The sequence below is a fragment of the Phacochoerus africanus genome, chromosome X, assembly GCF_016906955.1.
Source record: "Phacochoerus africanus isolate WHEZ1 chromosome X, ROS_Pafr_v1, whole genome shotgun sequence".
NCBI lineage: Eukaryota > Metazoa > Chordata > Mammalia > Artiodactyla > Suidae > Phacochoerus > Phacochoerus africanus.
In genome coordinates, this window is record NC_062560.1 from 101,756,914 (window position 1) to 101,784,263 (window position 27,350).

General features: G+C 44.6%; 1 protein-coding gene across 1 annotated transcript in view; it reads right to left on the reverse strand.

Annotated features, from left to right (window-relative positions):
* KIAA1210 (KIAA1210 ortholog) overlaps positions 1-27,350 on the reverse strand; it is a 39,260-nt gene that overhangs the window by 4,624 nt on the left and 7,286 nt on the right. The window contains exons 4-9 of the mRNA XM_047764246.1: positions 27,180-27,305; positions 22,735-22,890; positions 12,841-13,044; positions 9,751-9,859; positions 1,861-5,577; positions 703-866 (exon numbers count right to left, since the gene is read on the reverse strand). Coding sequence (XP_047620202.1) covers positions 703-866; positions 1,861-5,577; positions 9,751-9,859; positions 12,841-13,044; positions 22,735-22,890; positions 27,180-27,305 — 4,476 coding nt within the window. The remainder of the gene's footprint in view (positions 1-702; positions 867-1,860; positions 5,578-9,750; positions 9,860-12,840; positions 13,045-22,734; positions 22,891-27,179; positions 27,306-27,350) is intronic.

Genomic DNA, 27,350 nt, shown 5'->3' on the forward strand with positions numbered 1-27,350 from the left:
TTTCTGTAGTTTCGACAACAGGGGTTTTCATTCTAATACTTCCAAAGACATTACAAAAGGGACATTGCAAGCAAGACATCATCTAATCATGTCCAATCCTCATGTGGTACCATTACCCTGGTTCATTACATAACTTCTCTTTTAACCTAGAGGGAGGTGCCATACCAAGCCAAATCAATATGTGGAAATTCAAACACCAAACATTACCTTTATTTACATAAAGGTAAATCATTACATACTGACATGGAAAGGTGCCCAGAAATGAAATGTTAAGGGAGAAATAGTATGTATGGTTTAATTCCATTTATATTTTCTTAAATACATATACATATTTACAGGCATAAAATATCTGTAAGGATAGTCACTCAACTCTCATCCCAGTGGTGACCTTTGGGTTTTTTTTTTTAATGACTATTTATTTCTCAACCAATTTCATGGAATCCCTCTCTAGAATATTTAGGACAGGATTTGATTTACAGAATCTTCTCATATTCATTACTTTCCATAAATCCTTTAAGAACATAAAGTGGGGGCACATTTCTGAGTACAGAGCAAGTCTTTTCCCCCTGAAGACTCTGGGTGCTTTGATTAATGCACCCAAAGAGGTGGGGAGCTGCATTTGTGGCCAAGTTACCAATGCAAGCTTAATCGGTTGGCTCCAGCAACCTTTTGGCATGGTGTGTGGGCTGCCCCAGGTCCTACCCCATGTCTAGGCTCCTTAGTCTCAGCCTTGGCTCCATCTCTACTCTTGGTTTTTGGCTCTTTGGCAGGAAGGTTGGCCTGGGAACTCCCCTGCCTCTGCTTTACTGTGGTCATCCAAGATGGCTCTGAGGTGGCAAAATCTGACTGTCGACCAGGAGCTTTTCCTGCAAATGGAATGAAACAAGTTAGAACTAAAGCGACACAGGCAGGGTCTTGAGACTGACTGGGGCTTACCCACAATTAATGGCCCAAATGGGATCCTTGTTAACTGCCAATGAAAATAAACAGAGAACATATAGAGAAAGGCCCCCTTCTTTTGTGCTCTCCTCACCACTTGACAAGGCAGGAGTTCCTCGAGTAGATAAGAAGCTATACTTCAAAGTTTGCAAACTGTCCTTTTACTGGTCCCCTTACCTCACTTGTCTAGCCCTCTTCCTATCCCCAAGTCAGGGCAGGACAATGGGGTTGCCAGGAGGGCTGGTTAAGTTCCTAGGAGGCCAGAAGCTCTGGTCGCTGATGTCATTTCTCTGACTCCAAGGGAAAAGCTCATTGCATTTGTTACTTCGTGTTCCCTAGGGCAAGTGTGTGATTGCATGGATATGGTTGTAGGCATAGACAAGACTATGTGATGGTGAATCCGAAGGTGCAAAGGCTTTGAGAGAGATAAATGCTCAAAAGATCAACTAGCTCTGGATGTTTCTTAGATATTTCAGGTGAGTTAAGAAGCTGTGGAAGTACAAACATTTACAATACATTAAGATTTTAAGCTGAGCATCTGAACATAGTACCCTATTAATAAGTTGGGTTTTAAAATCTACATGGTGTTGACGGGAGCATAATACATGCAAAGGTATTCTGAGAAAAGCATAACATCCCATCTACATGTAAAGTATACAGAGGATGGTCGTGTGTCCATTATGGAATGTGGACATATGTCCAGAGGGGACCACCTTGGGAAACAGGAGACTCAAAGTTGGCCATTCCAAATCCATTCATCTAGAATGGGGCACTACTCAGCCCCTAAATCCACAAGCCAGCCCTATCAAAGCAACAACTCAGCAGGCAAGGCTAGAACAGACCTCCCCCCATTCAAGACTTGGTGTTCCAGGTCTCCCCTCCACTTGGGCCTGCTTGCTATCTGGAAAGATAAAGTCTCACCTGGGGTCCTGTACGCAGGTTGCTTCTTGGCCATGCTTTCAGATTTGGGCCTCCTCTGTGGCCTCTCTGCAGAGCTAGATACTGCAGGGAGGTTCTGTGCAGTGCCCAGGAGCCCCTGGGAAGCCCTTTTTTTGATGTGCTGTTCTCTCCCTGTGGAAGAGGAGACTGGGCCCGAGGAAGGGGAAGGAAGCTTGGCAAAATCCTGTTTCTCACTCTCCTGGGAAGAACAGGTTTTTCTTAGCCGGACTCCAAAAAGGTTTTCAACCTCAGCCCCATTGGTGGATGAATTTGAGTGGCTGGTACTCTGCTCACCACTCTCAAGAACTTCCTCGTTAGAGTAAGTGGCTCCAGTAGTGGGTGTTTGCCAAGCAGGAGCCACGGCAAACTTCACGGGTTTGGTAGCAGGAGTCGGGACAGTCTTAATGAGGTCTTCGGAGCTCTGGCTGTGTTTCTTGCTTTTGTTTGGAGAAGCTGGGGCTCTTGGTAGGGACCAGCAGCTATAGCTCCTCTCAAAAACAGTTCCCTCAGTGGCAGCACTTGTGGAACTTGAATAAACCTGTTGCTTATGCTCCAGGTCTGCAAGAGCCTGAAAGGGGTGTCTGGGAGGCAGGTGCTCCTCCGAACCGCCCAGCTCCATGGGGGCACTCCTGGGGCCTGCCGAGAAAGTCTGTGGCTGAGACTCATCCTTGGCTGGCACAGGGCATCTGCCAGGCAGCTGCTCTTTGGAACTCTTCCATTCTTCAGAAACGGAGGCGATGTCTTGCTGGTACTGAGGCTTCCCCAATGCCTGGGCAAGGTGTCTGGGAGGCAGCGGCTCTTTAGAACTGCTCCATGTCACAGGAGCACTCCCGGAATGTGAGAATACTTCTTGCAGGCCTTCGGGCCTCTCCAAGCTCTCTACAGGGCTGGGTGTAGGCACCTGCTTCAGAGAAAGGTCCCCCTCAATACTGCTACTCTCCCAGCCTGAGAAAACTTGGTGCTCGGCTTTAGGCCTCAGCACAGATTTGGAAGGTTGATTTGTAGATAGCAGATCTACACAAATCCCCTCCTCAGTAGCAGGACTCTCTGAAAAGACCTGCTGGGCCATAAACTTCACGAACGACTGCCCGGGCAGCACCAATTTCTGAGCTATGCCTTCTTCAGCAGCAGTGCTCTCTAGATGTGAGGACATTTCCTGGACATTAGCCTTTTTAACGACCTGGGCAGGATATTTGGGAGGCGGTGGCTTCCCAGAAATGCCCACCTCAACAGCAGCACTCTCAAAACTTGACATTTGGTGGACTCGATGTTTCACAGTGGATCGGGAAGGTTTGGGTGGCAATAGTTCAGGAGAAGCACCCCCTTCAATGGCGACACCCTCTGGACCTGCAGAGATTGGTTGTTTGACTATTGGTCTCGCCAGGGGTTGAGAAGTCACCCAGGGAGACACTGGCTCCATGGAATTGCCCCACTCATTGGCAGCACTCTCTGGACGTGCAGAGGCTTGTTGCTCGAATGTGGGGCTCACCCAGGGCTGCTGGAAGGTATATCTGGGAGACATCGGCTCCCCAGGACTGCTCCACTCTGCAGCGGTGCTCACCGAGTCCAGAGGGACGGTCTGTGGCCAGAATTTAGGTCTCACCGAGAGCTGGGATGGGCATCTGGGAGGCAGCAGCTGGGCAAACATGCTCTCCTCCATAGCAGTGTCCTCTGGGAAGAGCTCCTGGACTTGAGGATCTGTCAAGGACTGGGGAGAATATTTAGGGAGCAATGTCTCCAGGAGAATGGCCTTCTCAGCAGCAACACCCTCCAAACGTGAACATACATTTTGTTCGGCTATAGGGCAAGTCAAGGGCTGGACAAGAACTTGCGAAGGCAGGGGCTCCCTGGAAAGGCTCCCCTCGGCCACAGCGCTCTCTGGCCCTGAAGAGACTTGTTGCTGGGCTAGAGGTCTCATCAGGGGCTGAGAATGATATCTGGGCAGCAGCGGCTCTGCAGAAATGCCCCCCTCAGCAGCTGTGCCCTCTGGCCCTGCCGAGATCTCTTGCTCACCTAGTGGTTTCTTTCGGGGCTGAGAAGGATGTCTTGGAGGTGGCAGCTCCATAGAAGTAGTAATTTCTGGACCGGAGGAGATTGGTGACTCAACTTTCGGCTTCGTCAGGCGCTTAGAGGTCACTCTGGGAGGCAGTGGCGCTATGGAAATGCCCCACTCCTCAGCAGTGCTCTCAGGTCCTGCACGGGCTTGTTGCTCAAACTGAGGTCTCACCCAGGTCTGGAAAGGGTTCCTGGGAGGCATCTGCTCCACAGAAACACCCCATACGTCAGGTCCCGTCTTTGAAACAGAGGAGACGTCTTTTTGGTCTTTGGGTCTCCCCAAGGCCTGGGAAGGGTGTGTGGGAGGCAGATCTTCCTCAGAGCTGTTCCAATCCCTAGCACTACTGTATCTTTCAACATAACTATTTGATCCTGTGGAGGCTTCATCTTCGGGCTCCCTCAAAGCCTGGGAAGCGCATCTGGGAGACAGCTGCTCATCAGAACTGCTCCTTTGCACAACCAGACTAGATCCTGCCACGACTCCTTGGCCACCTTTGGACTTCCGCAAGGGCTGGAAAGGGTGCGTGGGAGGCTGCTGCTGCTCGGCGCCACCGCCTACCTCCAGAGCACTCTCTGAATCTGACCAGACGGCTTTGGCTCTGGGCTTCCCCAAGGACCGGGAAGCATACCTAGGCACCCGCTGCTGCTTAGGACCGCTCAGTTCCCCAGCTGAACTTTTTGACTCTGGGAAGACATCTTGTTCATTTTTGACCTTCTTCGGGGGCTGGAAAGAGTAGCCAGGAGTCAGGTGCTGCTCAGAACCACTCCCTGCCTCTGAAGTACTCTCCGAATCTGAGGGGACTGCTTCAGCTTTCGGTTTCCCCAAGGACTGGGAAAGGCTTCTGGGAGGCAGCCTCTCTGCAGAAACGCCTCCCTCTGCCAAAGCACCTGCTGTAGCCGCAGTGCTTGCTGGAAAGGCCTGGAGAACATTTCTGGGAGGCTTTTCTTTGTAGGTATCTTGAGCTGACTTCATTTTAAATTGGACACTTTTCAAATCAAAGCTGGAAGCGTCTTCTTCTTCTTCTGACTGGCTATGAGAAGAATCCATAAACATCTGATCCTCCACTGCCACTGAGTAAATGACATCTTGGGTTGTCGAAGGGCTTTCTACCACTGGCAAAAGAGCAGCTATGGCTTCTGCCTTCTTGGCTCCAGAAGCCCTGTCTTCATGGCATGGGGAGGGGCCACTAGCTGGGAATTCTTCCATGTCTTCATGTGTGGGCTCTGATGCTGATGCTTTTCTGGCTTCGAAATCTGTACCAGCATTTCTCCTTCCCAAGTCATCTTTACCTGCAAGCGGCTCCTGCGGAGTAGTGCTTTCTGTTTGTGGAGGTGTGGGCTGCTCCATGTCTTGCTTCTCCAAGGGCAGGTTCCAGAAAGGGCAATCCTGGGAAGTCTTATCAGCAGGTGGGGACCCAGTTCCATCACCTAGGCCAAGTGCGCGGCTGGATTGTTTAAAGCTTCTTCCTTTGGATCCACACTCACTCGTTGCCGAGGTACTTGATCCTTTTCCTCCATGCCGTCTCCTGTGTGCTGCTGGCAATGGGGAGCCCTGACTCCCAGCAGCATCTGTGTGTGCAGTCTGATCTGTTGTCTTCTGTTCATAAACCTCAGTTTTGTTGCTCTGTTCCTGGCTTGAAGGACCTGTAGCAAACAGAAAGAAGGAAAGTAAAAATGTGCACTTTTGATTTCCTAAAAGAAGAATACTCTGTCCTGGCCCACTGGGTACCTATTGGCCATTGAATTCCCCAGTATGAAGAAGTAGCCATCCAGAAGACAGAGGACAACTTGGTCACTAAGAGCCTTCTGCAGTTGAAAATTTTTAAGTTTAAAATTTTTAAAGGGAAATCTAGTTTTATGAACTGATTTCAAGGTTGGCACATCACCATTACATCGAGTCCATTCTACCATTAGCTGAGACACATCAAAAGGCAATTTTTGAATTCGTAACAATGACTACCTTTTAGGAAACTGACTGGGGCAGGGCAAAGGGAAATTTTACTTTCTACTTAGTATTTATATTTTCTAATAAGTTCCACCTAATTTTTATATAATATGCGGGTATTGCTTTATTTGTTTTAGAAAGGTGTCAGCAAGGGTTATCTGGAAAGTAGGATTATGGTTTCCCATTTCTTCTGCTTTCAATTCTCTTGTATTAAAATAATCTGGTATAATTATATGCAAAGCAATTCTTAGAAAGTCTTAACAGTGGCATTGGTCCACGGGTTTCAGGTCAAGCACAAGGCAGCAGTTCTACAGATTGCTCCTCCCCTCTCTACAACTTTTACTAAGGAACTCAGTTTGATCCCCAGGTGGGAGGCTACTCACTGCCTCCCCTTCCTCACCATCCACTAATCCCTAGCTCCATCGAGTGGGTTCATGTACAGCATACAGCACTGAGCATAGGGGGCTGTACTCCAAAACAGTCCCATTATATGAAAAACCAATGTAGCTGTCCTCATGGTCACTGAATGAGTTTTACCCTCTGTGTGTGAAAGGGACAGCTATTAAAAATAAATATGAGGATAGAGAGAAGACAAGATGGCAAAGTGCAAGGACCTTGAGCTTACCGCCTCCCACAAGGACACCAAAATCACAACTGATGGCTGAACAACCATTGACAAAAAAGACTATAACCTACCAAAAAAGATATTCTACATACAAATACAAAGAGGAAACCACAACGAGACAGTAGGAGGGGGTGCCCTCATGATATAATCAAACTCCATACTCCCCAGGTGGGCAACCCACAAGCTGGAAAATAATTATATCGCAGAAGTTCTTCCAAGGGAATGAGAGTTCTAAGCCCCACATCAGGCTCCATAGCCTGAGGGTCTGGCACCAAGAGGAGGAGCCCCCAGAGCATTTGGCTTTGAGGGCCAGTAGGACTTGATTATAGGAGCTCCATAGGACTGGGGGAAACAGAGACTCCATTCTTGGAGGGCAACACAAGGTCTCATGTGCACCAGGACTCAGGGCAAGAGCAGTGACTTCATAGGAGCCCAGGCCAGACCTACCTGCTGGTCTTGGAAGGCCTCCTAGGGAGGTGTGTGTGTGGGGGGGGTGCTCTGGCTCTCTTTGGGGACCTAAAAGCTGGTGGTGAACATATCCAGGTGTACTCATCTGAAGGCTGACCTCTTGTTTGGGTCATTAGTACCAAGACCTGGCCCCACCCAACAGAGCCATTGGTATTTTGATAGAGATTGCATTGAAACAAATAAATGTATGTTTCCATACAAATTTATAATTTTTTTGTTTTAGTTCCTTGAAAAATGACATTGGTATTTTGATAGAGATTGCATTGAAATAAATGAAGCGACTGACAAGGGATTAATCTCCAAAATATACAAATAGCTCATACAGCTCAATATCAAAAAAAAAACGAACAACCCAATCAAAAAAAATGGGCAGAAGATCTAAATCATTTCTCTAGAGAATACATACAGATAGCCAAAAGGCATGTGAAAATATGCTCAACATTACTAATTATTAGAGAAATGCAAATCAAAACTACAATGAGGTACCACCTCACACCAGTCAGAATGGCCATCATCAAAAAGTCTACAAATAATAAATGCTGGAGAGGGTGTGGAGAAAAGGGAACCCTCCTCCACTGTTGGTGTGAATGTAAATTCGTACCCCCACTATGGAGAACAGTATGGATGTTCCTTAAAAAAAAAACTAAAAATAGAGTTACCGTATGACCCAACAATCTCACTCCTGGGCATATATCCAGAAAATATGAAAATTGTAATTTGAAAAGACAGATGCACCACAATGTTTACTGCAGCACTATTTACAATAGCCAAGACATGAAAGCAACTTAAATGCCTGTTGACAGATAAATGGATAAAGAAGATGTGGTAATATATACACAATGGAAAATACTCAGCCATAAAAAGAATGAAATAATGCAATTCCCAGCAATATGGATGCAACTAGAGATTGTCATACTAAGTGAGGTAAGTCAGAAAAAGAAAGACAAATACTATATGATATCACTTATATGTGGAATCTAAAATATGATACAAGTGGACTTATTTACAAATCATAAATAGACTCGCAGACATAGAAAACAAACTTATGGTTACCAAAGAGGAAATGGAGGGAGGGATAAATTAGGAGTTTGGTATTAAAATATACATACTACTGTAAATAAAATTTATAACCAACAAGGACCTACTCTATAGTACAGGGAACTATACTCAATATCTTGCAATAACCTATAATGAAAGAGAATGTTAAAAAGAATATATATTATTATATATAATATAAAAAAGGTTTTATATATATTATATATGTAACTGAATCATTCTGCTGTATACCTGAAACTAACACAACATTGTAAATCAACTATACTTCAATAAAAATTTTTTCAAAAGAAAAAATATGAAAAGAAGATAAAAGGAAAATCAAAGAAATGATTCACGTAATTTCTTGTTGTTGTTGCATAGAAGAGTTCTGTGGGTTTGTTACTTTTCATGGGAAAATGTATTTAGGGATATCCTGCCTTTGAACCCACACATGAAATCCCTTGTGGCAAAAATAAAAAATAACTGACTTAAATTATACAACAGGAATTTTGGTTTATCAAGTACTACTTGAAATTAAGTTGCCATCAGTTGGAGCCAACATCCATACATGAACACACAGAGAGATTTTCATGCCAATGGCACTTGTTGCTTGGGGATTTGATGAGTGTTGGCTGCCAAGGACATCTGTCTGCAGGCTGTCCAAGCCCTCTTCGCCTGTGGATGTGGACATTTTTCTCACTGTTAATACAAGACCTTTTCTCTCTACTGGAAGAGAAAAGCAACTTTAAAAAGGCAGGGTGTGGAATTCCTGTCGCGGCTCAGTGGAAACGAATCTGACTAACTTCTATGAGGATGCAGGTTCGATCCCTGGCCTTGCTCAGTGGGTTAAGGATCCAGCGTCGCCATGATCTGCGGTGTAGGTCGCAGATGTGGCTCAGAGTTGGCGCTGCTATCTATGGCTGTGATGTAGGCTGGTGGCTACAGCTCCTATTCGACCCCTAGCCTGGGAACTTCCATACGCCATGAGTGAGGCCCTAAAAAGCAAAAACTAAAAATAAAAAAATAAAAAGCCAGGAAGTTCCTGTCGTTGCGCAGCAGAAACAAATCTGACTAGGAACCATGAGGTTGTGGGTTTGATCCCTTGCTCAGTGGGTTAAGGATCCGGCGTTGCCATGAGCTGTGGTGTAGGTCGCAGACGCGGCTCGGATCTGGGGTTGTTGTGGCTGTGGTGTAGGCCGGCAGCTACGGCTCCAATTAGACCCCTAGCCTGGGAATCTCCATATGCTGCAGGTGGGGCCCTAAAAAGACGAAAGACAAAAATAAACAAACAAATAAATAAAAATAAAAAAATAAAAAGCCTTTTTTTCCCCCAATTCTGTTATTATTGTCTGGTTCTGTTGCTGAAGGGCAATACTGAAGGGGAAATCACTGGCTGCCCAGTGAGATATCAGGCCTCACTGAGAAACTCAGCAAGTCTGTTAGAAAGGATTAAACAAACCTACAAACAAGTAAACATAAAATACCACTTTGGCTGGAAATTCATTTAGATAAAAGAGGAATCCAGCTATGACCCTTTACGTAAATGTCACACAAGTGGCAATTGTATTAATTGGGTAGTGTAGATGAAGAAACTTGGACCACATTAGTATGCATCTCAAATGGAGAGCTCTCTGAGGCCCCGGACGGCAGGCCTGGGCCATTCTTATTATATAGCTCCTGTCATTCGCACTGTGCTATTAAGCTTGTAGTATGTGTTTCCGGGTGAGGGTGGAGATGTGCCAACCTGCATTGTCCTTTTTTGGTTTCTTTTGATCAGCTTCTTTCGATTTGGTTGGGCTCTTCTCTTTTTCAGAAACCAGTAGAAGGCTTGGCTCCTCCTGCTCTGGTTTTGCCTAAAAGAGGGAAAGAAAGAGCTTGAATCAGACTGAAGTGGTCTCCACTCAGCTCTGCATGGCGGCCAAAGGAAAAAAGAAATCAGGCAAAAAAAGTCCTTGCTATCTAAATGGCTCTGTTGGAAGAATGATAATACCATTAATGATGACAACTATTTCCAATGGCATCCATAACCTGGTGATCATTTTACCTATTGGAAGTGGTTCGCTTAGATTTGAAGTTTCTGATCTCTGAGTGATATGCTGCAGGGAACTCTCTAAAACACCCCAGAAACCACTGGTCCATACTGCAAGGCGTAAATTTGAAAATAAGGTGGTTGGACATGACAATCATACTCTTGGCAACACTGGAATTCTCAAATCTGCTTCACCAGGCTTGGGAGTCACATTCAGATCCTGATTGGCTTCTTTTTCAGGGAATTTAGTGAAAGCATGAACTATGTCTTTCTAGCTCAAAAGAAGAAAAAGAGTTGGGGTTTGGTTGGGAAGGAAGAGAGAAAAAAAATGAAGGGTTCAGCCCTTACAATGAAGGGGTTGAAATTGGTTTAGTATAATCAAGGTTTTCAGATAAAGACAGTATAGCTTTGGAAACATCAGAGTGGCACTGCCCTGCACAGTGCCTAGAATTTACTTCATGTAAGCCTTTATGAGGAGTTCCCGTCGTGGCTCAGTGGAAATGAATCTGACTAGGATCCATGAAGACGCAGGTTCAATCCTTGATCTTGCTCAGTGGGTTAAGGATCCGGTGTTGCCGTGAGCTGCAGTGTAGGTCAAAGACACGGCTTGGCTCTGGCGTAGCTGTGGCTGTGGTGTAGGCCAGTGGTTACAGCTCTGATTCAACCCCTAGCCTGGGAACCTCCATCCACCGAGGGTGTGGCCCTAAAAAGACAAAAGACAAAAAAGAAAGAAACAAACAAACAAACAAAAAGAAAGCAAGCCTTTATGATATACATCTAAAGACAAACATACAACTCTTTACGTTCCCATTCGAAGTGCCTATGTAAACAGACTCAGTTCAAAATTATTTATTTTTGAGTGAATGAGGTCAGATAGACCTGGGTTCAGATCTCTGGTCCATCAGTTACTGTCTTTATTATCTTGGGCAAGTTATTTTCTAAATCTCTGTGTCCACATCTCTAAATGAGGGATAAGGGGAAACCCCTGTGGGACTTGCAGACCTAAGAAATTCCACAGCAGGGAGCAAGTGGCCTCTGTGTCATAAATGATCCTGGACTCATATTCGCTTGCGAGTCAGGGAGAGTCACAAGGAAGAAGTAGCTGTCCCAACCTTGTTAGAGAGTGCTACCCAGGCCTTTCCTCAAATAGGCTATGCAAAAGGAAGAAAGTCAGAAGGGTTACAGTGAGTTTTTCTTGGCCAACATTCCCTGTCTCCCAGGTTTATGGTGAGGTATCCAGGTGATAAGGCATATACAGGGTTCCCACTGAGTTCCCACACCACAGAGTTCCCACTGCGGTGCAAAGGGACTGGCAGCATCTCCGGAATCCCAGGACGAAGGTTCAATCCCCTGCCCAGTACAGTGGGTTCAGAATCCTGCATTGTCACAGCAGTGACATAGGTTGTGGCTGTGGCTCAGACATGATCCCCAGCCTGGGAACTCCATATGCCACAGGGTGGCCAAAAAAGAAGAAAAAAAAAAGCACATACAGGGTTTGGGTTTTAGTAATTGATCACAGTCGCTGAACCAAGAAGATTTTCTCAGGCCCTCCTATGCCCGGCACCCTGTCAACTCTTCTTTTAGCTTGTGCTTTGTTTTCCTTCTAAAGCTAATATGCAATGTCTAAGCTAGGGGCAACACGGTGGGGTGAAAAGGGTACTGGGCTTGACATTAGAGAACTGGGTTCGGGTCCTAGCTCTGCCACTACCAGCGTGTTTGTCCTTGGGGCATCTGTTTGTACTTACATGTCCTTCCCTGTAAAATGCTTGTGAGTATGAGATCTTTTCATCTCTTCCAGCTCCGATTTACAGCCCTTTATTCACAGCCCAGAGTCACTGAGGAATTGGTTTGACCAAAGTGAATCTTCCAGCCAATGAATACATCCTTTCAAATACTAACATCTTTTAATTCTCAGCTTTTAGTAAAAATCTTTTCCAAAAGCATGACTGCTCTATCTTCCTAAACAGAGACCAGGGAATGTAATCCAACTTTTCTTGATAATTTGGATGAATAATGAATATGACCTATGAACACGAACATGGATAATGATACCATGTGGCCCGGAGGGACTTACTGAGGTGGGCAAGGTTCTTGATCCCTATACTAAGTGGCCCTAGATTGTTTCTGTCATTTCTCTCTGCTATCAACTGTCACTTTTCTTTGCTATCAGATCTGAGTCTTATCTGTGGCCATGTTTTAAACATAATTGGTTTGGCTATGTGTGCTAGAAAGTCATGTGACAGAGCTTTGTGACATCTATGTGACACAGAGAGATCTAGGAAGAGGTTTATAGCCAAATTCTGAATGCTGTGAGTTTCTGGAAGCCTGACTTCCAAATAAGTGGAACCGTGCTGCAATTTGTAACTCATGGGTCTTATCTGCTTCATAATTAAAGGGTTTGGGATGGAAATGCTATAAAATCTGGTGGTGATGATCATTGTACAACAACAACAACAAAAAAAAGAATCTTGATTTGGGCTATGGTTGAATAGCTTCTACAAAGATGGCTGAGTGAATTTCCAGATGCTAAGCCAATAAGCAGTTTCTCAGGGGTCAGGTCACTGTTTCTGCTTCCTTCAATGCCTTTTAGCTAAGTTCCATCTGGATAGGATATCCTACTCCCTAGGTGCAAGTTTGCTTACCTCTCCGTTGGTGCCAAGTCTGGGACAGCGCCCCTGACTTCACCACCCCTACTTAGGGTATGGATCCCCAAAACCATACCACTTCCATGGGAGCAGTTTGCAAAGGTTGGACCTCATCTTTTCTTATAGAGGAGTTGATTTCCAGGCCTCTTGAAAAACTTACAGTCGCCTGAAAGTTCTTCTTTTGCTTTTGTTTCCGGGGGTTTAAAGCCATCTTGTGTCGAGCAGCTGAAGAATCCAAACAGCCCTGGGTGGTGGCGGGGGCGCTGAAAACAGTAGGCACCTGGGTGCTGCTGGGAGAGGGGAGCACGGCAAATGTGGTCAAGGACTGGGAGCGAACGGGTCCAGATGAGGGCTCAAAGGAGCTCTGGAGAAAGTAGGAGGAAAGAAATGAGTCAACTCTGTATGCTGGCATTGGTCTCAAAAGGCAGAAACTCCTCTGGCTGAAGAAGAATTCCTAGAGCACGCCTTCATGAACTAGCGTCCCTTTTTCCCACGGCTATGTTCATGCTTCCGGTCAAGAGGCTCATTGGAAGGAAGGTGCACACTTTCTGCTGGTTCCCTTGCAGACGAAGACAAGAAACAAGATGGACGGCCTAGCAGTTAAGGATCCAGTGTCATTGCTGCTGTGGCTCAGGTCACTGCTGTGGCGCGGTTCCGATCTGGGGCCCAAGAACTTCCGGATGCCACGGGCACAGCCACAAAAAGAAACCAAACGTTCTGGTTGCTCCCCTGTTTAGAAAGCATTCAGGAGCTCCCCCTTTGCCATCAGGATAAGGGCCCTACCATTTCGAGTTTACAAGGTCAGAGGGTCTGTAGGTATTCTTGCCCTGTATTCCCTTTTATTAACACGGCGGGGGGGGGGGCTGATTGGGGTGAGAGGCACAATCTATATCAGTAAATCCCAGCAGGGCTCTGGGATTTCTCCATAGGCGTGCTTGGTGGTTGGAAGAGGGCCTGTATGAAAGCTGTATTTGCATAGACAGCAGGCAGCAAACTGCCTTTACTTATGTTTACTCTCCGTAGGTGCAAGGTTGATGGATGCACTTAGAGGAATGGAATGTTCCCACCACCACTGGGTGAGGATGGAGCCTGTCACCTTGTCCTCATTATGACTGGCCTCTACCTTTACTATCTGGTCCTGGGGCTCCTGTTGGCTTGCTCTGAAGGAACTTCAAAACAGTCTCCTCTGGGCTTCTTAACACAGCGTTTTCCACACCTCAAAGAGACACCACAGATCACCTCTCATTCCTAAGAAGTTCCAGAGATCTGTGTTAGCCAAAGCCCCTTTGAAGGCCAGGTGATGAGCCAACTCCCTCCTGGACTTCACTGGCAAATGATGCAGTTTAGCAGGTAGATAGAATTTCCCTGTGTGTGTACTCACTACTTCTTTCCAAACTAGCTTCACACATCTCCAGGGACCCCTTTGGTATTTGCAGCTTTCGCATCTCTTCACATTTCCCACCATCATTGTATGTTGACCCAGTGATAACCTTAGCTACTATCTTGGTTCCAAACATGGGTCTTTTATGGCCTGTGATTCCAATGCCTAGGGATTTAACACAGCTAGAGGGTCAGGATGATGATACATCTAGCTCACCGTTCTGTTGTTGATTCTAAGAAAGGGAGCGAAATGCTACAGTTAGCTTTTGGGGGGTCAATTGCACAAAATTTGGAGGAGTCCCAAGCCTTTCATAACTTCTTTATGCAACTGTCATCCATAAATTTATATAACACCTGTTTCTGATACTATATATTTAGCTTGTGTTATCTCTTGGAATTATGAATTTAATACTCAGTACACAGAGTAATATAACACAGGGAATGTGATTATGAAGTGTCAGGATGGATTGATACTCAGCGTCAGAGTAACGTCTCCTGTTTTATGGTTCTAAGAGTTTTTCATGCTTCAGAGTAGTCTTACAGTTCTGGTCTTTGGGGACCAGATGACAACATCTATGCTCCCACTAACTTCACATGATCTGTCTCCCCACTGCCTCTCTGACCATGTCTCTTACCACTCTCCGTTCCAGACTCACTGCTGGTTTGCTGTTTCTCAAACATTCCATGCGTGTTCTTCCAGCAAGGCATTTGCAGTTTTCCATTGGTTGGGCATGCTTTTCCCCCATGGCCATGTGGCCAGCTCCTTCACTTCCTTCTGGTCTTGATGTAAAAGGTGCCTTTTCAGTGACACCATCCCCAGCCAACCTATTTGAAATTTTAGCCTTCCACCCTGACATTTCATAATCCCATTCCCTGTGTTATATTTTCTCCTTGGCAGTTGTCATTCCAAACCTTGTGGCATGAACACTATAGACAAAAGCACTGTTTAGTGAAACTCATTCTATAGCATAACAAACAAATCAGGCTCAGCAAAATTCTGGCAATTTCCAGATTGTGTGCAGGAGAGAGCTAATCTGTTCCTAATCAGAGCCTAAACCAAAAGCCCATCAAACTTAACCATGGCCATTAGTCTCCCTAAGTTTGATTAACTTTCATTAAGGAATCTCTGGGCATTAGATGTAAACACAGGGCCACAGCTATTCTCAAACCTGGACTAAAAATGAGAGTGCAGGAGTTCCCACCATGGTGCAGTAGAAGTGAATCCAACTAGGAACCATGAGGTTGTGGGTTCGATCCCTGGCCTCGCTCAGTGGGTTAAGGATCCAGCATTGCCGTGAGCTGTGGAGTTATCTGATAACGTAAGGTAAGGCAGGAGTTCTGATCGTGGCTCAGCGGTTAATGAATCTGACTAGCATCCATGAGAACGTACATTCGATCCCTGGCCTCGCTCAGTGGGTTAAGGATCCAGCATTGCCATGGGCTGTGGTGCAGATTACAGATGCTGCTCAGATCCCACATTGCTGTGGCTGTGGTGCAGGCAGCAGCTGTAGTTCCAATTGGACTCCTAGCCTGGGAACCTCCATATACCACGGGTGCAGCCCCAAAAAAGCAATAAATAAATAAATAAATAAAATAAAAATGAGAGTTCAAAGCCATCAAGCATTATCCCCATCTGACTATGACACTCAAGTTCAGGCATGTGATTCAAAACAGCCCTAAGAGGATCTCTGTAGTGAGTTGAGAGTATGTTGTCTGGGTATAGAATATGTATATATTTTACACCTTCCCTCGGATGCACAGTGAATTCAATAAACTCTCTGGAATGCTGGGCACTGTTTCTCAAAATATGGTCTGAGAATCCCTCCGGCATCAGAATCACCTGGGGCGAGTGTTGAAAAAGCACTTTTAAGGCCACATTAATGAATGAGACTCTCAGAAGAGGGGCCTTAGAGTGGGTTTAACAGGCCCTCCAAGGGAGTCTTCTGGGGGTGGGTGTTGCGAACTACTGCCTAGTCCTCTGGCATGAAGAGAAAGGCTTCTATTTTCAAACAGAAGCACATCAACGTTCCTAAATAACCACATCAGTTGCCTCAGAACAGGAGCCAGCAATATCTGGGCTCCCTCTGAGAAGTGGGGTTCTTTCTTCAGCCCTACTTTTTCCTCCAGCCACATTGGTCAGGAGAAACCTGGAAAAGTCACCATAGGCGCCAACCACAGGATCTTATGAGCTACCCAAGAAAGGCAAACCGAATCCATTCTCACCAGGTTTCTAAAAGGAAAGCAAGTGCAGGAAAGACTCCTTTCTCTATTTTTCCTACCCCTCCTTCAACCCCCTCCTCCCTCCCTTCACTCTGAAAGTCAACACACCCTTCTTGGCACTCAAGGCGCGTATTATGCAGGAAGGCCAAGATGTTTCCATCCTTCTCTCGTGTTTGGGGCGCGCGGTGAGGGGGAGGTGGGGGAATAGCATAGATAGCTTCTGATTAACAGCTGGAGTGAAATGAGCTCCTTTCCCCTCAACATCTGGAAGATGTGTCAGGCCTGGCGCCTACTAACCCAGAATCTTCGGGGGGACGGAACCTGGATCAGGCCTTGGGCCTGGGGAAGGAATCCTTCAGCCCTGGGTGGGAGGGGTGTTGGACAGTCCTTCACTGTTAACGGGGGTCAAGCTGTTCTTTGGATAATTAAAACCCATTTTAGCTCCCTTTCTTCCTTCTGTCAAGTTTCTAGACCCAGTACAAAAGAGTTCAGTCAACAAGGTACCCTCTTGGTCATTCTTCTGATCGTTCTTTGTCTGTTCTATGGTGCCAGGGTTTTCCCCTTTTCTTTTGACTGTTGATAAGAAATACTTGAGTGGGGGTAGGGAACAGTTTGGCTGCTTCTTGGAACAAAAAAGAACCCCAATTGTTATGTCTTTTAAAATGGCATTAGCCGGTGGCTATTTAGGCCAGATGTAATCAAGCCTTTGGCCTGAAAAGCTGTCATCCTGGGAAAAAGCTCACTCAGGAACTGGGAGGTTTTGACACTGGGATGCTGGGAAGCTAGGTTCTGTGTGAGCCATTCAGCCCAAAGCTCCCGAGGCAAGTAGTCTTTGGAACATTTCCAGAAGAAGCTGCAGCTCTTGGTGGGAAAAGTGTTCTCCACTGAGGTTTCTCTCCCAAAGGGGCCTATGTGCCCATTCCCGAGAATTCCTGTGCAGCTGCTGCTTCACTCAGAATCTTTGTTTCATAAAATCCGTTGTGCCATTTTGCCATCCTGAAAGTTGTAGAAGGTGGAATTTCACATATTCCCTGCAGCCCCTGCCCCATCACGATCTCCTTAATTTCGTAAGGGGTATAGAGAATAAGAACCTGAACTTTGGAATCAAAGAGACCTCGATCTGAGGTCCTAGCCATTCCATTTTCCAGCTGTTTGACTGGGGACGAGTTACCTAACCTCTGAGAGCCTCAGTTTCTATGTCTTTAACAGAAGGATAATAATAATAATAATAATAATAATAATAATACACACTTAGTGTGCTGTTTTAAAAAGTAAATGAGGAGTTCTCTTGTGGTGCAGCAGGTTAAGGATTAGTTGTTGTCACTGTAGCAGCAGGGGCCACTGCTGTGGTGCAAATTTGATCCCTGATGCAGGAACTTCCACAGGCCATGGGGACAGCCAAAAATAAATAAATAAGTAAAAAGTAAGTGAAATGAATAGGCAAGACATGGAAACAACCTAAATGTCCATCAACAGAGGAGTGGATCCAGAAGATGTGGTACATATGCACAATGGACTATTACTCAGCCATTAAAAAGAACAAAATACCAGCATTTTTAGCAACATGGATGGACCTAGAAACTATCATGCTAAGTGAAGTCAGCCATACAATGAGACACCAACATCAAATGCTTTCACTGACATGTGGAATCTGAAAAAAGGACAGACGGAACTTCTTTGCAGAACAGATGCTGACTCACAGACATTGAAAAACTTATGGTCTCCGGAGGAGACAGTTTGGGGGGTGGGGGGATGTGCCTGGGTTGTGGGATGGAAAGCCTGTGAAATCAGATTGTTATGATCATTATACAACTACAGATGTGATAAATTCATTTGAGTAATAAAAAAATGAAAAAAAAAGATAAAAAAAGTAAGTGAAATGAAACATGGGAGGTGCAGTTCACATAAGAAAGTCTCAATAAGTGTTTGCCGTTGCTATTGGTGGGCACTGGTCCAAATTTAGAGAGCTGCTAGAGTCCAGATGGTTTGGTGAAAAGTGGTATGGATTTGGGAAGGAATCCTGGGCTGGAATCCCAGCTCTGCCCCTGATTGGCTCTGTGGTCTTGGCCAAATCATTTCCCCTCTCTGAACCTCAGTTTTTTTTCCATCAAACATGGGGAGAGGAGTTCCCATCGTGGCTCAGTGGAAATGAATCTGACTAGCATCCACGAGGATGCAGGTTTGATCCCTGGCCTCGCTCAGTGGGTTAAGGATCCAGTGTTGCCGTGAGCTGTGGTGTAGCTCGCAGACATGGCTTGGATCCTGCGTCGCTGTGGCTGTGCGTAGGCTGGCAACTGTAGCTCTGATTGGACCCCTAGCCTGGGAACCTCCATATGCCACAGGTGTGGCCCTAAAAAGACAAAAGACAAAAAAAATGGAGATCATAGTATCTTCCCTATCTACCTTACAGAATTCTTGAGAGAATCAAATGCACCTATAATGCAACAATGGGACAATGGGGAGGGGGACATTATGCTCTCCTTGATGTATAGGAGGATTTTTAAAAAATATTGCTTTGGACTTCAGAGACCTATTTGTAAATAATAATGGTGAATTATGAAGTAAGCTATCATGCGCAAATCAAGAAACTTGATAAGGAGGTAACCTTACAGGGGATTTGGAGAAGAAAGTAAGCCTAGGGTTAAAGGTCTACAGGATCCTTGAGAGAGAACATGTATTTTCCCCTTCCACCAGTAGGGGGCAGCAGCTCAGAGAAGAAAGAATAAAACAGCAAAGTTGTAAAGACTCCTCTAAGAGGGTAGAGATTTAGTCATCTTTTAGTTTGACTTCTCTATTTGATTTCTGCCTAGCTCCCTAGTCGATGTTTAGTGAGAAGGCAGTAGGAGTTGGGTTTGTGGGGAAGCCTTGGAGGATGTAAGAGTTGGGGGTCATAATTTATATAAAATAGCTAAGAAACTCTCATGCCTGGAGGCGGCAAGGGTTTAACTGCACCACCAAAGATTAGACTTTCTGCCTGCAAGCCCAACATTTAACCTATAGCAGTATGACTCAATTCTTGAATTTACTAGTAGAGAGTTTGTTAACATTAAGCAGGACAAATGTTTAGACTGATTTTAGGAAATGCTGACTATAAACAATTTAACTCTGCTTACTAACCTGTAAAATAGTTAGCCTACTCAAATGAATAAAAAGAGAAAACTTTATGTCTTAAAATGCTATCTAATTTTCTTAATTGTAATCCCCAAGGTAACCACTAAGAAAATAATTTTAAAATATATAGAGAAGGGAATGAACAATACACACAAAAAAAATTAACGAAATCCAAAGTATGGTAGTAATAGAAGAACTGAGGTACAAAACAGATGTATAAGGATGTATAGGAGGGAAAAGAGCAAGATGGCAGAAGTTCTTCCTTATTAGTAATTGCTATGAATGTAAATTAATTAAACTCTAATGAAAAGGCAGAGATTGGCAAGATGGATTTTAAAAACATGATCAGTTTATATGCTGTCTACAAGAGATTCACTTTAGATCTGAAGACACAAATAAGTTTAATGTGAAAGGATGATTAAAGGGATTCCAAGCAAATGGTAACCAAAAGAGAGCCAGGGTGACTATACTAATATCAAACAGAACAGACTTTAAATCAAAATTATTATAGGAGACAAAGATGGACATTATACATTGATAAAAGGGTCAATCCATCGGGAAGACAGAGCAATCATAAACATATACATACTAAATAGCAGAACCACTCTTAAGTACATGGAGCAAAAATTGACAGAATTGAAGGGAGAAATAGACAGATCTACTGTCTATTAGAGACTTCAGTATCCAACTTGCAATAATGAATAAGGAGCTAGACAGAAGATCAATAGAGAAATGGAGGGTTTGAAACAATGCTATAAACCAAGTAAACCTAACAGATATATACAGAACATGCCATTCAACAAGAGCATAATACACATCCTTCTGAAATACACATGGAACATTCTGGATAGATGTTGTGCTAGGCCACAAAATAAGTCTTAACAAATCGAAAAAGATTAAAATCATGCAACGTATCATCTCTGACCACAACAGAATGAAACTAGAAATTAATAAAGGAAGAAAGACTGGAAAATTCGTAAGTAGGTGGAAATTAAACAACACAACCTTAAGCAATGAATGGGTCAAAGAAGAAATCAAAAGGAAAGTTAGAAAATACTTTGACGTGAATGAAGACTAAAACAAAACATAACAAAATTTATGTGATACAGCAAAAGCAGTCCTCAGAAATTTATGGCTATATATGCCTATATTAAAAAAAGAAGAGGAGTTCCCATCGTGGCTCAGTGGTGGAGTTCCCGTCGTGGTTCAGTGGTTAACAAACCCGACTAGGAACCACGAGGCTGTGGGTTCAATCCCTGGCCTTGTTCAGTGGGTTAAGAATCCGGTGTTGCCTTGAGCTGTGGCGTAGGTCGCAGATGTGGCTCGGATCCCACGTTGCTGTGGCTCTGACGTAGGCTGGAGGCTACAGTTCCGATTAGGCCCCAAGCCTGGGAACCTCCATATGCCACCAGTGCGGCCCTAGAAAAGACAAAAAGACAAAAATAAATAAATAAATAAATAAATAAATAAGAAGAAAGATCTCAAATCAGTAACCTAACTCTCCACCTTAAGGAACTAGAGAGATAAAAACATACCTAAAGCTAGCAAAAGGAAGGAAATAATAAAGACTAAATCAGAGACAATGAAATAGGGAATAGAAAAACAATACAGAAAGTCAATGAAGCCAAAAGTCAGTTCTTTGAAAAGTAAAACAAAATTGACAAATCTTTAGCTAGACTGATTAAGAAAAAAAAGAGAGAAGACACAAATTACTAAAATTAGAATTGAGAGGGAACAACTACTACTGACCTCACAGAAATAAAAAGGATTATAATATGGTACTATGAATAATTGTATAGATAGCCTAGATGAAGTGGATACATTCCTAGGCACATCCAAATTACCGAAACTGAATCAAAAATAAATAGAAAATCTGAATATATCTATAACAAGTAGAGACATTGAATCAGTAATCAAAACCTCCCCAAAACAACAAAAAAACCCAGGACCAGATGGCATCACTGGTGAATTCTACCAAACTTTAAAAGAATAATAGCAATCTTTCACAAATTTTTCAAAAAAAAAAATAGAAGAGGGAGTACTTACTCCCTGATTCTATGAAGCTCATGTTGCCATGATTCCAAAGCCAGATAAAAGTATCACAGGAAAAGAATGCTGCAGACCTATATCCTTCATGAATACATGTGCAAAATACTAGCAAACCAAATCCAACAGCATGTTACAGAAGGATATAGGTCTACAGCATATTAAGGGCAAGTATACATCATGAGCAACTGGGAATGTATTTAATGTTTTCATTTCTTTTCTTTATAGTATGTCATTTTTATTGACATCTCTATACAAATTTACATGGCATCTTCTCCTGCTTTCACAAGGTTGCAAACTCTATCCAGCTGTTCTGGAACTGGACAGTGGTGATGGCTGCACAACAGTGTGAATGTGCTTAATGTCACTGAATTGTACACTTAAACATGATACATTTTATGTTATGTGTATTTTACCATGATAAAAAATGTTATCTAATTCAGACTGTTCCAGTTCGTCTGACTTAGTGGTATTGTGCATAAAGTGCTTATGGTCACAGCCTAAATTCATAAATCAGTGAGCATCCTGATTCGTACCTATCACCATGCGCTTTAACTTTGATCCTAACCTAAATGTATCTTGCTGACATTCCTAACTGAAGGCTGCTTCCTTCCACAGAATTTTTTAACATCAAAACAGAGTTTTGTGCTGACTGGCCAATTATCTTCATTATAAATTTCCTTTCTGTTTACTTTCTAGTCCCCAAGGACTAGAACTCTATCTCACTCTAAAAGCCCTCTCAAGTTCAATAACAACCAATCAAATTAACCACACATTAGTTTGAGAAGATGTTGACATGAACACAATCTACTGATTTTCTGGTTGTTGATGGGCATTCTTTGGTTGGCAAAGCTAGACGCATGAAATACACATACATTCCCTCTCATGTCCAATGATTCTTTCATATGGATATGTGTCTATAAAACAATGCTACATGCCCTAACCTTTGAGATTTGGGCATTTGAAATTGTAGGGGCTTTACTTCCATAAAAGGCTCTAGTGTTCTCCTCATAAAATAGCTGAAAACATCCACAAAGGTTTTTTTTTTTCCCCCCAGAAATACTCATTGCTTATAAATTAAAGTGATGATTATTTGGTTTGTAGAATTGGACAGAAAATTTTTCTGTAAGATGCCATGCAAATCAAAAGCTAAGAATGGCAGCTCCTTCCCCAAACATCTCCCTAGTATTGAGCTACTGCAGGAAAAAAAGAAAGTGCAAGAAGATTATGCCTCTGACCTGTGCACTTCCTGCAACCTGCAACTTAGGATGCAGCTTGGGATGGAGCTAACGCTCACCTTCTTCAATGTCAAGATCTTGTGTGATGAAACCTTCTTTTGTGGGCTTTTAGGTGACTCATCATCAACAGAGATTTCTTCCAAGTCCTTAGAGATTGTGTCAGATCGGATAAGAGGTGGGCTGATGCTGGGCTGGCGTGGGCGCAGGGGCGGGATCTGTCCAGGAAGAGTATAGAAGGAAAAAAGTTAAAATTTGTGTGCCTTCCTCCAAATTACTAGTGTTTTCCTGTTGTTTAATGGTTAGAGGGCTGAAAATCCAAAGTGAAAAAAAGGGGGCAAGGAAAGAACCTCCTACCTCCCTGACTTCACTTCTGGTACCTACTCAAATCAGAGACAAATAGCCTTGGTTCACTTTCTGGGTTGCTGCACACTTTGGCCAATCCCCAAAGACAGAAACTTCAAATCACTTGTTTGATCAAAACCACAATCCCAGTGTTATTTCCTGCTGATTCTATCTATAAATCTTTTTTGAGTCTGATCATTGTTTTGATCTTGGGCTTCTCTTTGGGAGTCCAGATCTTGTGGAGGTGAGTCTTTGGGTTATGATCTGGGCTTGACATCCAAACTATAATCCTTAGTCTTATCATTCCATCATTTCAGGAATTGTCTAAACTGAATCTCGGCTGTGTTGGTTGCTTATCTTAAGCCTGTCAGGATTGATTTTCTAGGATTTTTAGAAAATCTACAGAACGAGTCCTGGTTAGAACTGCTTTACTAGTTTTACTAAGGGGCTAAAATTGATCATGTGGGTTCTTCTTGGGCTTCAGCAGACTTATTTGGTTGCTTCCAGTGTGAAGTTTATGGTACATTTGAATTCGAGGCACTGGTCCCTGCCGTGGTCCTCTTGATGTAGATCAGAATCCCTGATTTTATTTTTAACAAATACTGGCTAAGCAGGCACAATGTTCCTCACCCATTTTAGGCACCAGGCCTACAGCGATGAACAAAACAAAATCCTTGTTGTCATGGAGCTGACATGCTTGATTCTGTCACAGGCTCTGCTCTTGCTCAGGACAGATGACCGTCAAACTTTCAAAGCCAAAGAAAAAGGGCCCCATGAAGTTCTGCTTGTGGGCGTCTCCTGGCCAATGTCTAAGGTGCCCTCTTATTACTACCAGACCCCATTGGGGGGATCTTGAGAAGAGATCTTGGGGATTAAACATCCCCAAATCCAGTTGTAATAATCACTATACTAATGGCAGCTAACTTTGACTGAAGGCTTTACTCTGTGTTAATCTTTATTACTTTCTTCCTTTTGCTAGCTTTGGGTTGAGTTTGCTTTGCTCTTTCTAGTTTCTTTTAATCATTATTATTGTTGTTGTTGTTATTTTGCTTTTTAGGGCTGCACCCATGGCATATGGAAGTTCCCAGGCTAGGGGTCCGATCGGAGCTGCAGCTGCCGGCCTACACCACAGCCACAGCAACGAAGGATCCGAGCTGCATCTGCAACCTACGCCACAGCCTGTAGCAATGCCAGATCCCTGACCCACTGAGCGACATCAGGGATCGAACCCACATCCTCACGGATACTAGTCAGGTTCGTTACTGCTGAGCCACGACAGGAATTCCCAGCTCTTTCTAGTGTCTTAAGCTGGAGAATTAGGTTATTGATTTGAGATCCTTCTCCCTGCCAAGCAGGGAGTGCTCTCCATAGAAGTATTTCACTTAAACCTTACAATTCTTCGAAGCATTTGCTCTTGTGGTCGCCATTTTACCTACAGGGAAAACCAGGTCCGAGAAATCACATGACTGGCTCTGCGGCTCACAGTAGCGGAGCAAGCATTTGCAAAGGTCTGCTTGTCTTTAAGGCCCATGTTCTTAACCAGTCTGCACTCCCGTCTCCTAACTACAAGGGCCAGGAAGGGGCTGTCCCATGCTCAAGTTTAGGAAGTTTAAAGGCAACAGCCAGAGAGATGGTGTGGCTGCTTCCTTGAGAAGGGCTACATAGGGAGAGTCGGGTCCCGGCACAAAAGGAAAAACTGCTTTGTAGTTACAGTTTCTTCAATTGCTGAAATCAGCTTGAGTCAACAAGATGCTAATCATCTGTTATTACCTCTTCCTGTCGATTTGTCCTCAAGTAGAAAGAACATGAAGCATCTTGAAGAGTCATCTAGGCCCTCATATTCCCAACACTTCAGACAGGACATCAGGTGAAAGTCTGGCAGTAGCGTAGGCTCCTCAAAGGTGAAGCCATGCATGTCTAAGTACGCACGGCCAGTGCAGTGAAACTGCCAATGGCTCATTAAATCAGTTATGGTTTCTTTGGTTGCCAGCTCCTCTCCTACTTTGAGAACTGTGGTACTTCTAGAGTTAATACCTGCCAATGGGCGCTGACACCCCCCTCTCGGGGGAATGAGGGATACAGGCATTTATCCAATCAAAACAAACAAGTGGTTCGTGGAGTTCCCATCATGGTTCAGGAGTTCCCGTCATGGCTCAGCAGTTAAGGAATGCAACTAGGAACCATGAGGTTGTGGGATCGATCCCTGGCCTCGCTCAGTGGGTTACGGATCTGGCGTTGCCATGAGCTGTGGTGTAGGTCGCAGATGTGGCTTGGATCCCACGTTGCTGTGGCTCTGGCATAGGCCGGTGGCTACAGCTCCAATTCAACCCCTAGCCTGGGAACCTCCATATGCTGAAGGTGAGGCCCTAGAAAAGACAAAAAGACAAAAAAAAAGTGGTTCAGTCTTGGTATTTCTGACAGAAGTGTATACCTGGATTTCCTCGCCCACAATCTCCCAGGTGCTCTGAATATCACTTAATCCATTAAGAATCCTGCCCCTTCAGGGACCCAGCCATTGGCCAATTCCATAGTACTCCAGCTTCTATGCCACACTGAGTGTCAGCACACTCGATTTCATGCCATCAACTACCCTGTCATTTAGGAATGTCACCTTGGCACTTAAGGGAAGTTTCTCACGCAAAAGTCAATCTGGTTGTTGATGACTATGCTTCTGCTAACACCCTATTCTATCTCCAGCCCTGTTTCCCAGGGGAGGGACTAAGGGAGCCAGCCAAAAGCATGAGGCCCAAATCAGAAAGTTAAGAACGCTTGTCTTTGGGCTACTGGGGCTTTCCTCCTCCCCTTCATTGTGACAGGAAATTCCCCTGGCATCTTTTCCTTATCTTTGTAAAATGGACTATCTCTGCTGTACAAGTCTCTCCTTTGCTGGGACTGAGAGGAAAGAGAGAAAGAGGAGTCCAGGAAACAGGTCTCCCCTTCCTGAATATGAGAAATAACCCCACGGCATTTGGTCATCTGTACCTAGATTTTTTTCCACTGGGTGCCAAAGGAGTACAGACAAGCAAAAGGTGGTGTTGATTTTTTTTTTTTAGGTGGGGGTTGGCCTTTGGAGGGGGGCACATCCACAGCATATGGAAGTTCCCAAGCTAGGGGTCGAATTGGAGCTGCAGCTGCCGGGTTACACCACAGCCACAGCCATGCAGGACCCAAGCTGCATCTGCGACCTACACCACAGCTCACAGCAACGCCGGATCCTTCACCCACTGAGGGAGGCCGGGGATCAAACCTGTGTCCTTGTGGATCCTAGTTGGGTTCTTTACTGCTGAGCCACGATGGGAATTCCTGGTGTTGATGTTTTAAACTGAAGACTGGAAAGTTCAGGGAAGTGACTGTTCCTGCTGGAGTGCAAGAGGGCAACCATCTGCTGACCTAGGGGCTGCTTTACAAACTAAGATCAGCGCCACTGTCTGCGTCTCCATCCTTCATGGCTAATGTACCCAGAAGAACTTCCACACACAGTATGAAAATCAGAGCGAGACATGGGTCTTAAGCAGGCATGCCAGAAATAAGCCCCAGTTATCTTTCACCAAATGCAAAATAATCAACCCCCTAGTGGAGAAGGGTCTCCTCCTCTGTGTGGCCCCCCGGGTTACACAGGGATCTTTGGGGATAATCCAACCCGCAAGCCAAAAGGAGGAATGTAGCTGCCAGGGTCATCTTCCTGGCAATACCTCTGACTCCCCCTGGAGCATTTCTAGATCAGAGCTCCGGAAGAGTCTGACTGAACAATGGCTAGGATCGGCTGGAGGTAAAAGACTGCCCTATGTGCATGTTGCATTTTACAGAGACTAAAGATGTGCCCTCCTTCCTGGTGCGGCCGAGACAGAAAGGTTGAACATCTTAGAGATTGGGGTGATGGAAAGACAATGGGTTTCGAGGTCAACGCATCTGGGTCAGATTTCCAGGTCTACCCCTAACTGTCTGGGTGAGCTTGAGCAATCTCTTGAATCTCTCTGAGTCTTCAGTCAATGCTCACAAGCAACCCTTTGAGGTCGACAGTAATATTATACCCATTGCAGACGAGGAAAGGAAGGCTCAGAGAGGTTAAGCAATCCCTCTAAAGTCACAGAGCTAATACGTACAGAGCAAGAATTCAAGCCTAGGTGCATCCGTCTGGCTTTGAACACGTCTGCTCTATTACCTCAGTGATCTTGGAGCCTGCAACCCAGACGCCACTTCTGGATGCATATTGGGGCCCAGCTCCAAACACAGCTCCATGCATACTGCCAGTTCCAGCTCTTGGCAGAGTCCTAAAAACATGAGATCTCTGTGGAAGAAAGAAAAAACATGGGGATTGGAGTGCCTGCACATT